A 15,334-nucleotide genomic window follows, 5' to 3' on the forward strand; every position below is an offset into this window, starting at 1 on the left:
TTCCATGTAGGTTGTTGGTGAGAGAGCGTATCCATGACCGCATTTGGCTGAAGGGTAGCGGCAGGACTGGCCCTGGGCCAGCCACTTGCGTTTCCGACCCCCGCCTTGCAAGTTCATCCGCTGCATCGTTCCCCAACGAACCGCTGTGTCCTTTGATCCATTGCAGAGTTACCCAGTTGTTAGAGGCAGCTCGTTCTAAGGATCGGTGACACTCGTATATCAGCGCTGAGTTATAGGTGTTGCTCCCCAGCGCAGTCAGTACTGCCATACTATCGGATAGAATACGGACATAATATCCGTGTATTTTCCTTCTTAGTATCGCGTCTGCAGCTTCCTTGATTCTGTATTATATAATATTATATTCTTTCTTTTTCTAAACTACCGCTATAGGAGGTATCCACGGGAGTGAAAGTTATTGTTTAAATACCTCAAATAAAGAGGTGGTGAGAATCAATAATAAGCCCTGGGGGAAATTTTATTAAAAAGATAAACTACACTACTCCTGGAGATTGAACAAACCAAGATTTATGAATCATGCGTCATCCGGACTGTTAGCATAGATGTTAGAGTTGGAGAAATCATGCATCGTGTATATATTTTTGTACATACGTTTGTAAAATTAATGAGTAATTTTATGTGACTTCATTACATAATGGTTCTAATACCACTGGCTGATTTGAATAAGCTAACATTTGAATTCGTCTATTCGATGCATGTAGATGAAATCCAAAGTGTATTAAGTCTGAAATTCAGAAAGGTTGAGATAAGTATGAGAAATTGTTCTACAAGCGATAAGTCACCGTTACGACAGAGAAACAAGTCGATAAGTGGTAATAGTTTACTTATTACTTCCAATATATCTTCATAAGCCTGGGATATTTTCGTTTCATATAGTAACAACTCGAGTTGTTTTCCTTATGAGCTTTGGAACCCTTTTCTGAATAGTTACTCTTTGGAGCTGAGGTATCGAAATGTACTTTTTATCTTTTTAAATACATAAAAGAGCAAGCAACCTTGAGAACACTTTGTCTATTTACCAGGAAAATATAACAATTGTATTATCTTCATGCAGATCGAGTCCAGCCATGTCACCTAAAAGATCCCCTGCACCGCCAGCCGCCAGTCCGCTAAACCAGGACAGGTAAGGAAAAATAATAAATCATTGTATTTGTTGGATGCAATTACTAATTGTAACAGTAATCACGACACTCACGAAGAAGCCTTACACAAACAATGAGTTCAAGCTCTAAAGGTTGATGTATCCAATATACGATAATTTATAATTATACAGTTAATTTGCACTGTACTTTCCCCGGGGCGTAAAAGGAATAGGGGAGCCCCAGGCCCATGGGTGTCGTAAGAGGCGACTTAGGGCTTTTTAGAAGTGGGAGAGTCACGCTGCCGTCTTATGACGTCAGCACAATCGGGCCAGACTCGTCCGAGGAAATTACCACACTCGCAGAGAATACTGGCGAAGTAGCGGCCTAGTGCCGCTATGTTTCGCATAGGTTAGTGTCGAGGACCGGAGGCCACCCCTTTTGCCTCATGTATGTGTGTACGTTAGGGAGGATATCTTCTGTCGCCGTCTCGGCAATTTTGAAGGTAGGGACCTGTCTTCTCTCTGGCTCCGCGTAGATTTAGAGGACCGCGTCCGCATCTATGCGTGAGTCTACAGGTCCCATAGTGGTAACGCAGAAACCGATCATCTCATGGGCTGCGTTCAAACGGCAATTGACGACGTGCTTGCACAGATCCCCTCTGCTGAAATCGTAGTCTTGGGTGATGTCAACGGGCACAATGCCGAATGGCTTGGATCACGTACCACAGACTACGCAGGGCGATCTGTGCATAATTTTGCATTGGCGTATGGTCATGTTCCAATTGGTTGAGTCGCCAACGCGGCTCCCGGATGTGGATAGCCACATGCCGCCCTTATTAGATCTTCTGCTGACTACACATCCCGGTGGTTACCAGGTCTTTGTCGATGCCCCTCTCGGAACGTCCGACCATTGCCTGGTCAGGAGTGTAGTGCCTATCCGACGCCAACGTCGCAGACCACCAGCGATCCGCCGCGTTTGGCACTACAAGTCAGCAGATTGGGATAGGTTGCGTTCCTTTTTTGCATCCTACCCTTGGGGCAAGGTTTGTTTCCCTTGGGATGATCCTAGTGCCTGCGCCGTTGCAGTAGCCGATGTGATACTGCAGGGCATGGATATTTTTATACCAAGCTCTGTAGTAACGATCGGTGGCAGATCATAGCCCTGGTTCGATGCGTCAGTTACGGCAGCATCTGACTGCAAAAAACAGGCGTATCGAACTTGGGTTGCGGCGCTGGGCACAAGGGATCCGAACTGCAAAGTTCTTAAGAGGAAATAAAACCGTGCCTCCAGATTTTTTAAGCGGCAAATCGCCCTTGCGAAATCGAAGCACATCGTCAAAATCGGCGAGCAGCTTTCAAGTTACCCGACCGGAACGAGTCGAGGAAAAGCTGCTCTTGGTAACTTCAACCAGCCATCCTTGCCGCCCTTGCTTGCACATGAGGAATGACACCCTGGCCCATACGGCAAAAGAGAAAGCCGATCTCCTGTGCGCTTTTTGCCTCGAACTCGACTCTTGACGACAACGGAAAAACACCGCCGACCATCCCGCGGTGTCAGAGCTCTATGCCTGAAGTACAGTGCAGACAGAAAACTGTTAGGCGAGCTTTGTTTTCGTTGGACATCAGGAAGTCGAGTGGGCCGGATGGCATTTATCCAATCGTGCTTAGAACGTGTGCCCTTGAGTTGAAGCCGGTGCTAACGCGTTTATTCCGGCACTCTTATTTAAAAGGCGTAGTCCCTGACTCATGGAAGTCAGCCCTTGCCCATCCGATCCAAAAAAAGGAGACAGTTCAGATCCAGCAAACTACAGGCCTATTGCTATTACCTCCCTGCTCTCCAAAATCATGGAGAGCATAATCAACCGCCGGCTCTTGGTATACCTAGAGGGTCATCAGTTGATCAACGACCGACAGGATGGCTTTCGCCATGGTCGGTCGGCAGGTGATCTTCTGGTATGCCTAACACATAGATGGGCGGCGGCTATTGAAAGCAAGGGGGAAGGCCTGGCAGTTAGCCTGGATATAGCAAAGGCCTGGCAGTTAACCTGGATATAGCAAAGGCCTTTGATCGTGTATGGCACAAGGCGCTCCTCTCAAAACTTCCATCATTTAGGCTTCCCGAGAGCTTGTGCAAGTGGACCTCCAGCTTCCTCACTGGGCGTAGCATACAGGTCGTTGTCGACGGATATTGCTCGAACCCAAAGCCCGTGAATGCTGGAGTGCCCCAAGGCTGTGTGCTATCTCCTACGCTGTTTCTTCTGCATATCAATGATATGTTGGACACTTCCAACATTAATTGCTATGCAGATGACAGCACTGGTGATGCCGTATACACGGGCCATGTCTCTCTCGGGAAATCGTCGACCAGTGCCGGGAGAAACTTGTGTCTTCTATCGAGTCCTCTCTCGAGAAGGTCGCGGAATGGGGTAAGTTGTACCTCGTCCAATTTAACCCCCAGAAGACTCAAGTTTTCGCGTTTACCACTAAAAAAACCTTATTTGTCGTATCACCGCTCTTCGAGAACACTTCTCTTAAATCCTCGCCTAGTATCGGAATACTGGGTCTCGAAATCTCGAGCGATTGCCAATTCCATGGCCATCTGGAGGGCAAAGCCAAATTGGCTTCGAAGAAGCCGGGCGTCATCAATAGAGCACGGCAATACTTCAAGCCGGCCCACATTCTAGCGCTCTACAAAGCGCAGGTCCGGCCACACATGGAGTATTGCTGTCATCTCTGGTCTGGCGCACCACAGTATCTGCTCGATCCATTTGACCGCGTGCAACGTAAAGCAGCTCGAATTGTCGGGGACTCAGTGCTCTGTGAACGGCTGGATCACTTGGCGTTGCGTAGAGACGTCGCTTCATTGTGTGTCTTCTACCGCATTTATCACGGGGAGTGTTCCGAAGAGCTGTTTAACCTGATTCCTGCCGCCGAATTCCACCTTCGCACGACACGCCACAAGTTAGGATATCATCCCCACCATCTGGATGTGTGGCGGTCCTCCACAGTGCGTTTTTCAAGGAGCTTTCTCCCACGTACTACAAAGCTGTGGAATGAGCTTCCTTGTGCGGTGTTTCCGGGACGATACGACATGGGTACCTTCAAAAAAAGCGCGTACACCTTCCTTAAAGGCCGGCAACGCTCTTGTGATTCCTCTGGTGTTGCAAGAGAATGTGGGCGGCGGTGATCACTTAACACCAGGTGACCCGTACGCTCGTTTGTCCTCCTATTCCATAAAAAAATATTATTACTTTTTATGAAATAGTTTATATTACTTAAACACGACTCATATATTGGATGCAGCACCTTACAAACTAATTTGTTATGTATATTACAGCCATTGTATAATACTCCATTTGATTGGAAAGAGTGGCCCTTGAGTTTCCTATATGTTCTTCTCACGAGCTCAACTATTTACGAACATATGGTAAATTCAGTAATTTTAAAGAAATATTTGTAGTGAAGATTCAAAAGCACTTAGTTTAAGCCTAATTGAATAAAGTTTATTTGACTTGAATGCATCTCTCTCTTTTCTCATCATGTACCTTTAGAAATAACGTCAAAAAAGTTTATCGAGCTTATATAAAAGAACTTGTTCCAGTGACCCTAGAAAGATCTACTTATTTATTTATTTATTCATAAAGGCTTACCAACTAAATACAATTTATTAACTTATGCACTAAGAATTAAACAAATATAATAAAATAGTTTAAATGTACTTAAATTATAGGTAGGCACAACATTACTATAAGAAATACATGTGATATTTTAAAATCTATAAATTTTGGAGAGCAATATAAATTTGTTTTTTAAAATTAAGAAAGTTTGAAGAGAAGATATCAGTGTTTTCATCTTTATTAAAAATACACTTAATAATACTTAGCACTGAATTAAACATAGTTTTTTGGGGAGGGAAAAAAATTACAAAATATATTGAGGAAAGTGAAAGAAGGTGAGGGTGAAGATGTTTATTAAAGGCGACGTCTCACTGGCGTCGGTACACTTCCGCTGCTTACCGCACCTCTCTAAGAAAAAAGCGATTCAGTCGATTGTATGAAACGTGCAGTCATTTATTGATATATTGACAGATGAAGGCTATAATCTTGTAAAAAACGGAGATAGCCGAAATCCACTACGTTTTAAGCAGCTTTTCGCTTTGAAACTTAGCCGAATTATACTTTGCCGCCAATCATCATTCTATAATAACTACTACTTCAAACTTATGTCAAATGACTACACGTTTCATACTAAAGTATTTTTAAATTTTTACTGAAGCAATCCCCTCTTATTACGTAGTATTGACATCCTCTTTGCATTTCCGCTTCAACCGTTGACGAGTTAGGATGTTACTCTGTCCTATTTACTGTTTGAATATTGTCATTATTATTCGTAATTCATTCTTAGAAGCTTAGCATATTTTTCTACTTAATTTAACAGTTAATTATATGCATCTATATACCCACAATTTTTTCATAAAAAACATATTACCTTTTTTCACCCCAAGAACGCCATAGACGAGTACAATTACTTCTACTGCTATTAAACTAGGCTGTTAAATATTTAAACGTACTTGTTTTGTCAACAGACCACCGCCGACCTTCAGCTTTCCATCCGCCACTTCTCCTTCGTCACTACCGCAGAGTAAGTACACTTTCTAAACAGTTTGTTATTTATAAGTGATGTGAGTTCTTGTCTTGTTCAACTCTCAGGTTGTGGCTACATCTACAGGATCTACTTTACAGTAGATAATCTGCTCAACCCCAATAATTGCATAATAGGATATTGACTTGATATGTCTCTCTTTCCAAACAGTGCGAAACAGCGAAATTGAGTAAGCAACAGTTGATAAGAGTGCTCGCACGGAATCCGAGAGGCACGGGTTCGAGTCCCGCAACGTCCATCAATATTAGTACAAATTTAATTTGTAGATCTTATATAAATCAGTACCTACCGACTGTTTACGATGTGTTGTAATCGTTGCCTGACCAATGAGCATTCAGTACCACGCGCCCACTCACCCTAGTTGGTTGACTAAATTGTTTGCATTGCGAATATAATCATTCGACTTTATAAAAAATACTAGCTAACTCAGCTGTATTGCCATATAAAATAATAAAAAAAATCACTAATTAAAATTTTTGGGGTATGAAATATATCTCTTTTTGCCTGTCTGTCTGCAGACGAGACCAACTCATGCGGTACTCCGCCCCCGCTGCCCCCGCGCAGGAGGAGGGACTCGGCAGTCACGCCCACACACCATCACGTAAGTCACAGAATTCAATAGAGATAGAAAGAGAAATGGCCGCATTCAATATCCGATTTCTAGTTTAAGATATTTACCACCCAGATTTAATGTTTAAAGGGCTTCGGATTCGAGCAATATCTTTCGACAATGACCTGTATGGTTCGCACATTAGGGAAGCTGCTGTTTCTCTCCTCGCCTAATCTCTAGGTATACCAAGAGCTGGCAGATAGTAATTCATTGGTTTTGGAGAGCAGAATGGCTATAGCAGGCCAGGCATATATAGGCCTGTGGTAAGGTAGCTGTTATTTTTATGCTGACTTCCATTAGTTCGGGACTATACCTTTTGAGTGCCAGAATTAAATGTGTTAGCACTGGAGTGAACTCATGGGCTCACGTTCTGAGCACGTTTAAAGAGATGCCGTTTTTTTTTTTATGGAATAGGAGGACAAACGAGCATACGGGTCACCTGGTGTTAAATGATCACCGCCGCCCACATTCTCTTGCAACACCAGAGGAATCACAAGAGCGTTGCCGGCCTTTAAAGAAGGTGTTTGTTAATACTTTCATGCTTCCTCCGCAAATGCCGCACCATCTTAATATTCGTTTCTCAATAGCATCACTCAATACATCATTAACTACGCAGCGCTCATTAATCGAAAATCTCCTCAATTTCTCTTTTAATATATTATTAATATTACCAGTAGTAGGCTCCTTTGTATGGGCTATCTGCTAGGTTATGGGTATCACAACGGCGCCTTTTTCTGCCGTGAAGCCGTAATGTGTTAGCATTATTGTGTTTCGGTCTGAAGGGCGCCGTAGCTAGTGAAATTACTGCTCAAATGGGACTTAACATCTTATTGCATCGTATCAATTACCATCAGCTGAACGTCCCCGCTCGTCTCGTCGCGTATTATCATAAAAAAAACTCCACACAAAGTAGTACATATAATAAATGTATGGTATTACAAATCAACAGTCGTGGGCGGACAGTGTCCCGGGCGGGTCGCCGTCGTCCGGGGGCGCGTGCTCCACCGCGCGGGCGGGCGGGGGCAGCCCCCCTCCGCTGCCGCCCCGCCCCCCCGCGGCCCCGCCCCTGCTGCGGCCGCAGAGCTCGGCGCTGCTGCAGCGACGACATCACACTGCGCAGTAAGTATCTGGACACACCACACCCCACCAGCAGTTACAAAACATTATTCACAAACATAATTGGACGTAGTTCCTGAAAAACGTTCCAAGCCACAAACATCATATTTTAAGGAATTCGTGATTAAAGTTTAATGAATATTAGTGTATTCCATACGGGTTGGGCTACTAAGTCATGATGTCATTAAAAGAGTGGCAGTAGGCCTGCCATTTTTTGTCAGTCTGTCAATAATATGAATCACGTGACCAGTTTTCTGTTCTCAACTCTATTTCGACATGATTGTGGTTTGGAACGATTTTCTGGAATTACGTCCAATTATGAGTGATGGGCCGAATGTGGTTTGAACCGACTACTTACGAACTTCGGCTGAACATTCGATAAAAATCCAAAAATTCGATATTTTAAGTAAGCAGATTTAAATTGAGAAATATTAATATTTTTTTGGTGCGAATGTTAAAGGCCTTTTTTATTTAACAGATATAACTGATTTTTAGTTCTATTATTTTCAAAAAATTGCAGATATTGTTTAGTTTTCTCTTGTACCGACTAAGCAGAACGGAAAATGAGTTCGCCCATCCCTAATAATTACAGCTATCGACACTGTCACAATGTCACACACATTCACGTTTTATTTACACTCAAAAGTTTCACACGGACATAAACTTAGAAACGTCTATGGGTACAACCGTTGACGGTGACCCCGGTTACATCTGCGACCGCCGCGTTTCAATCTGTTTCGGTTTCCAAGTTTCAAGTATTTAAGTTTTTTCAATACCATCATGGTCACCTGATGCCGTGTGCTAGTTTGTTATCTAAAAGGAGGACAAGCGAGCGTACCCCCTGATGTTAAGTGTTCACGCCCGCCCAAAGAACCTCATAACGTGGAAGAAAATTCCTTGAAAACCGCACTGTGGTGAGGATGATATCTAACATTTAATATTCACACACATACATATTCAGACAAGTACAAACTACACGTAACATTCACACACAAAAGCTTGTATTCGACGAGCACTCAATCAACAATAGTCCATCCTGGCTTGGGATGTCCAAATTGATAGTACGGGAAGCGACGTAGACTTTCAGGGCTTGAAACATTAGATTTTCGAGGCAGCAGAGCGCTATAGCTTTTCCACAGGTCTAAAATCGCACAAGATAAATAGGCTTTTTTGCTGTGTCAATTAATGCCGCCGAAATTCACCTTCGCACGACACGCTACAAATTATCCTAATCTCAGAAATGTGTGTGAATATATATAGTCCCTAAAATCTGGATGTGTGACAGTCCTTCACAGTGCGGTTTTCAACTTTCCTCCACGTACTACAAAGCTGTGGAATGAGCTTCCTTGTGCGGTGTTTCCGGGACGATACGATATATGGGTACCTTCAAAAAAAGCGCGTACATCTTCCTTAAAGGCAGGCAACGCTCCTGTTATTCCTTTGGTGTTGCAAGAGTAAGAGTGATCACTTAACACCAGGTGACCCGTACGCTCGTTTGTCCTCCTTTTTCATAAAACAAAGAATTTGAGATTCCAGAGACTAAGATTTAGTATTTCATGTTTTAGGTTGGCCCCTCGTTTGCCACCAAAGCCCCCTCCAGCGGCTGTGGCCCCTCGGACTTAGCCCGGCCTATGCCTTGAGGGTCTGCTCTCATACTCATGGATACTGCACCCTGCACCGGGCAAGCCACGTGACGAAATCCCTTACGGGGTTCGACAGGCTTCGATGCATTTCAACATGAATTTGACTGTACACAAAAGCGTTCAATTCTAGACAGAATTCTAGTATATTACAATTTTAGAGCATAAAGCTGTAAATATGTAGGCAAGAATGTTAACCGTCTCTAATATCAATATATGTTTTTTTTTTTGACTAGAGTACCGACGCGAAGCAAAAAATAATTAGGTTATTGACTTGTCACGGCATTCTGTGTGGCCGTGTACATGATTATCGTTCCGTTTTGCTCACACGATTAGACACTGCCGTGAACTCATAGTGCAACCATCGGGGTCAATAACCGAAATTGTTTAAACTCCGCGACTGTACTCTATCAATATTTATTTTAATTTGAAAAGGTTGACCAAATGAACAATAAACCTTTGAACATCTATGTGATAGAAATGTACAAAATATTATTGATATTTATATATGCTGTGCCGTACTAGTGATAATTTGGTTTTGTTTAAAAAAATGTATATAAATATATATTTTTTGACATACAAACGATAAATTGGCCGAGTTAGCTCCCAATCGCAATAATACGGTATGTTTTCCTAAGTTAAGCGCAGACTGAGAATGATGTGTAAGAAATTAAGTGTGTCAATAGCGCAATAGTTAGACATTACTTTATAGTTATGCCGCACAAAAAATGCATAGAGCTTCCATTTTTTTTAAATATATAAGTCGAATAAAATAATCTGATAGAACTTCAGCAGTAGATGGAAGCTATAGAGGGAGAAAATAACTATATACTCCGATATTAACTTAACTCACGTGTCATACTTTAAAAAAATTTAAATAAGGGCAAGTGACAATATCTGAGTGATAAAGCGATACAGATTCGGTAAGGAAAGTTGCAAAACCTCATTGCAACTATTGGGCTTAGATATTTTTTTAAAATCGATATTTACAGAGGCATTATTTGTGACTTTTGTTATAGATCAATCTGTAATGTCATTCTACAAATTCCTCAAACATCTTAACTTACTTAGTTAGTGAATTTACTCAACAGATGGGGTATTTGCTTCATTATTTAGTTTTTTTTAAATGCAGGCAATAGCTCGGACATTGACCTCCACTACCTACGCTCTCTCGTATTGTGTGTGATATGGTAGTTATTGATACTAGGTGCACGGGTATATTGGACCGAAATTGGAAACTGTTCGCGACAGAAGTATACACGTATTTATTTCACAAAAATCTCTACATATTGTGGTAGTTCGTTTGTTTAATAATACAGGTTGTAAACCAAGTACCTTTTGAGGTACGGGACTTTTGGTGTAGACAAATCAAGAATATATCTAGGATAAATCTGCTAGATTCAACTATTCATAGTACAATCTTATAATATCCGCCTTACAATAGAATCAACCTTGTTTTTATTAATAGGCTACCTACGTAATATTACTTCACGGTTTGTGAGCATTCCTGCATTGTCTAGTAGGGGCCGGGGGGGGGGGGGGCGCTGCCCGTACCTACTATGCCCTTGGGTGAGATCATTTAATGTGAGAAATGATAATAACTTAAAGATGGTCAATCAACACATTCTACACACAAATGATGTTTATTGTTTGCAAAAGGGGAACGTATAGTGTTAATTCAGTTAATTTTTGTTAGGCTACATGCCGGATGCAAGCACGGCCTAAAGTTAAGGGGGTTAAACATGCTCTCCGTCGAAGTAGTCTCGACCGAACGACCGAGATAGTTGTTGATGTCAATCTTTCCTGAACCAATTCGACACATAATTCGCCGTTGACACGCTCGAACGAGACAACTTTCTTAAGTGTTCGGCGAAGCGGAATTAACACTAAAATATGAATTAATAGCATATTAAATAATTTAGGTTCTATTAAAATTTGATCAATGTAACTGTTTGGAATTGGCAAAGGTGGTATTTAATGCAACGGGATGTAGTTGGACATACATCGTCCACTTCGAAAATGTAAATAACCATCGAATAGTTTATGAATACATTAAGAATTAAGGTCTTGAGGCCCACACGCTTTCTTGTGCCGTGTTTCCAGGACGATACGACATGGGATACCTTGAAAAAAAGTGCTTACATTTTCTAAAGGGCTAGCAACGCTCCTGTAATTCCTGTAGTGTTGCAAGAGATGTGGGCGACGATGCCGCTCTTCCATAAAAAAAAATTTAGCACTTGACTTACACCTGATATTATTGAACACGGATAAAAAAATATAAGTAGTTTATTTTTGATTGTTGATCGACAATACTTCGCAAATACAAAATTGTCTGAAGTGCTTGATACTAATTTGTGTAAACACTACAATGGTCATCACAGCGTGGTTATGTAACAACAGTCGAGTGTTCCCCACGCTCGACCGTTGCCTAAAACTTGTATATTATAGAATATTAGATGGTGCCAGAATTGTACAGAATATGTTGATATGTTGTACATAATGCTATTAACGTGTAGTGTAGGTTACGCCGCTGTTGGAAGAGTGATTGTTGAATTGAGGGTAGTTCTCGTTTAGATTACGACCATTGACGTACTATAAACAACTAGACTCACAATCACGCTTAAAAATTGTCTGAAGCAAAACTCTGTCGATTTGGCAGAGTTTTCGTTCAGTTTTGTTGCGACTGCGCTTTGAGTACAACGCCACGCAATAACAAAGTGGCCAGTGAAAAATTGTCCAAATTACAGCATATCCAAACTTAAAAAGGATAGTGTCGTATTTCAGGTAAGTGCCCCTTTGAATTAACAAAATTGTGTGATGTTAATTTGACCTTTTTAAAAAGTTTTGCAAAATAATTACGTTTCAATTGCTTAAACAAAATGTTCTTGTCTGGTGTTCGCGTGACGTCACGAAATAAGGTGTTAAATTTGAATGTATGTTTTAATATTATCTGTTTTTGTGTTTAACGCCACTCCGACTTTTTTGACAACCTTTTAGTAGGCGATCTGGAGTCAAGTTTATAGTGCGTCAATGGTTACGACGGATAGATAAGGTACGGATAGTACAGATTTTGTGGACGCCCTGGCGTGCGAGTGGGACGTATATATGCCTTTGTCCCACTCGCACGATACATGACAATAGTTTGTGGAGCGACTAAATACATTTGTGACAAGTCGCTTTTTGTTATCTCCCTAATATATAAATTTATATAAAGGGTGTGTTATAGAAAAGTTGCCCCTTTTAGCTTCATTTTGCGAATTGTTTCGAGCAATGGAGAAAGCTTGAAGTTATTTTTCTAGCCCCCGTAGGATTTTTTAAGCATTTGGCTATAGTAGTGGGCCGAAATTGAACGTCCAATCTTGCAAAAAGCAAATAATTATTTGATATAACAGTAGTGGAAATTCGGGATTGCGCCAAAAATGTTAGTTCACAGGCGCCATGTTGTTTCGTTGAGTATGTGTGGGTCTTTTCAAGATGCTTTTTGGCAGAGGTAACAAACAGTTGGCTACGCGTAGTTCTGTCAATGTCATATCATTTAGATTATAGACCATCATAATTACGCATAGACTTACAATATACTAGCGTATAAACAAATCATGTAAGAGAGAAGAACATCTCTAACGGAGAAACTGCAAGATAGAAAGGGATGGCGAATATAGTCACTACCTCTGTTGGAACTAGTTATAAAGTATTTTGAATATTAAACTAGCTGACCTAGTGGTCTAATCTAGTGATTACGCATACATTTACAAATTGAAATTGTTCACGCATTATCGGGCTGTCGGGTCATGTATACGCTATTATATTCTAACTCTATGTAATTAAGAGTCAGGCCGTGATTTTTTATCACTGTAAGTAAAGTGTGTGTCTCTATTATTACTATTATTGCATACTTAGATCATTAATACGTCTAGATAGACTGTGACAGCTGTGAAAACGTCGAGAAAAATTGAGGTTGACAGTTAACCTCTATTTTGAGCATTGCACGCACACTAACATAAAGTGACATACAAATCGCGAGTGTAAGACGTAGCTTCTCACGCACATTAAAGTAATAAACCTGACCTGTTTTCATCGGTTGTCTAGCAGCAAGCAGCTCTATCTAATCGTATAAATTATCTTAGGTTGTTTAAATATTTATATTGTACTGTTATAGTTTTGTTAATTTTATAAAATTACAACTTGCTCAGTAGAAAGATACGGTATATTAATATTGACAGATAATAATGTACAACACTGTACCATTTTTTTTGTAAAATCATCTTGAAAACGGCCCACGTAGCGCCATAGTGAGTGCGTTGGTCCTTCAAGCCGATGTGATATAAAAGTCTGTGAGATTACTCGAGCGCTGTATGTGTCGGAAGCTACCATGGACTATATATGGGCTATTATCGCTGATATATCTGAGGGTTGGCGCAGATTTATAGTAATTTCAATCGTAGATAGAAGATGAACAATAGATACCTACCAGTGGAAGGCTCCTTTGCCGGCTAGATTATGGGTACCACAACGGCGCCTATTTCTGCCGTGAAGCAGTAAAGTGTAAGCGTTATTGTGTTTCGGTCTGAAGGGCACCGTAGCTAGTGAAATTACTGGGCAAATGAGACTTAACACCTTATGTCTCAAGGTGACGAGCGCAGTTGTAATGCCGCTCAGAATTTTTGGGGTTTTTCAAGAATCCTGAGCGGTAAGTACTGCATTGTAATGGGCAGGGCGCATCAATTACCATCAGCGGAACGTCCTGCTTGTCTCGTCCCTTATTTTCATTAAAAAAAAAGATGCGTTACTATAATAACAATGTGACGAGAGACATAAATTAGATTGGTATTGAGAGTAAGCGAGATACACTACAATATCTGCTATCCCTTTCGCGTATGCGATTTTTTTGTTTGGACCCATTTCATAGGTTTTCAGATAAAAAATAAATAAATTTTAATTATAATTGAATAAATTCTGATTGTTGATACGTCATTGAGTGATTTAGTGTTAATTCAGTTATTATTAAAATATGGAACGTGGTTGTCTATTATGTAGTACAAATCGTCACAGACTTGTTATCTCACGCTGACAAAATTAAGGAGTATTAAGTAAATTAGTATATATATACAAAAAATGTAGAGCCAATGTGAAATATTTTGAAAAGTAATTTCTAAATTATAAAATCTGCGAATGTCAAATGCCCATGGTTCCGGCCATGAATACAAAAGTTAATGTTATTTTCTATGCTATCCGTAAATTCATATAATCTGTGAAAATTCCCAATCGGCACATAATATCATTATTCAGATTGTATCTAACCGAAAGCCTAAATATGATCTAATAATATTATTACCGTAGACGTCCAAATATACTGGCCTATAGAGTACAAACAAACATAGGTTGCAAATAGAAAAGAACATCTGTAACGTAGATGCAGAAATATTGAAACGGAAACCTCTATTACTATAATCGATTTTACATATTAACCCGCACACATTGACAAATCAAAATTGGTCACGTGTTATCAGATTGACAGGTCGCCTTTACGCTAGTATATTTTAATATGATTATTACTAAAAAGAGTGAATATCTTAATGATAATAATTAAATAATTCGTCAGTTGCTGCACATATATTTTATTTTATATGAATGTCGAAATGACTTTCTACCAATCGCGAGCCTCGGTAACACACGTCATAATAATATAAACCAATCGCGAGCATGGGAAACACACGTCATAATAATATAAACCAATCGCGAGCATCGGAAACACACGTCATCGTAACATTAACCAATCGCGCGCAGCAAATGTTGACAAGTTTGTATTGAATGAAATGTGCGCCGCCCCTCACGTTTATTTGTGTCGCGTAGTGTTCCATATCAGTCGTATGTCGTCTATGGTGATTGTTGAGAAAAGACCATTTGTAAATGAATAGTTGTAAATATAAATAATATTATGTGGATAATGTATGTAGAGTATTCATATTATATACACAGTTATATTTTGTGTTTTATTAATACAACCGAAAAATCATTCTGAAAGGCAAAAGGCGCGAACACTTGCCGTTGCGGAGAAAGTTGCTTCTACAAGTGTCTTCTTCCATACCCCGCATCGTGTTGACGTCTGTCATTCTACAACCGTGTGTTTTGCAAGAAATTTCTGCCCTCACACAGGGATTTTGTCACAATACAGTAATGGAACAGACCTTCATACTACAGCGCCCGAAT

General features: G+C 40.6%; 1 protein-coding gene across 1 annotated transcript in view; it reads left to right on the forward strand.

Moving 5' to 3' along the window:
* Positions 1 to 15,108, forward strand: part of LOC126974687 (protein son of sevenless) — a 52,788-nt gene extending 37,680 nt beyond the window's left edge. The window contains exons 31-35 of the mRNA XM_050822245.1: positions 1,073 to 1,141; positions 5,685 to 5,740; positions 6,280 to 6,362; positions 7,321 to 7,490; positions 9,053 to 15,108. Coding sequence (XP_050678202.1) covers positions 1,073 to 1,141; positions 5,685 to 5,740; positions 6,280 to 6,362; positions 7,321 to 7,490; positions 9,053 to 9,110 — 436 coding nt within the window. The 3' untranslated portion in view covers positions 9,111 to 15,108. The remainder of the gene's footprint in view (positions 1 to 1,072; positions 1,142 to 5,684; positions 5,741 to 6,279; positions 6,363 to 7,320; positions 7,491 to 9,052) is intronic.
* Positions 15,109 to 15,334: the final 226 nt, after the last annotated feature.

This window comes from Leptidea sinapis, chromosome 33 (assembly GCF_905404315.1).
Source record: "Leptidea sinapis chromosome 33, ilLepSina1.1, whole genome shotgun sequence".
NCBI lineage: Eukaryota > Metazoa > Arthropoda > Insecta > Lepidoptera > Pieridae > Leptidea > Leptidea sinapis.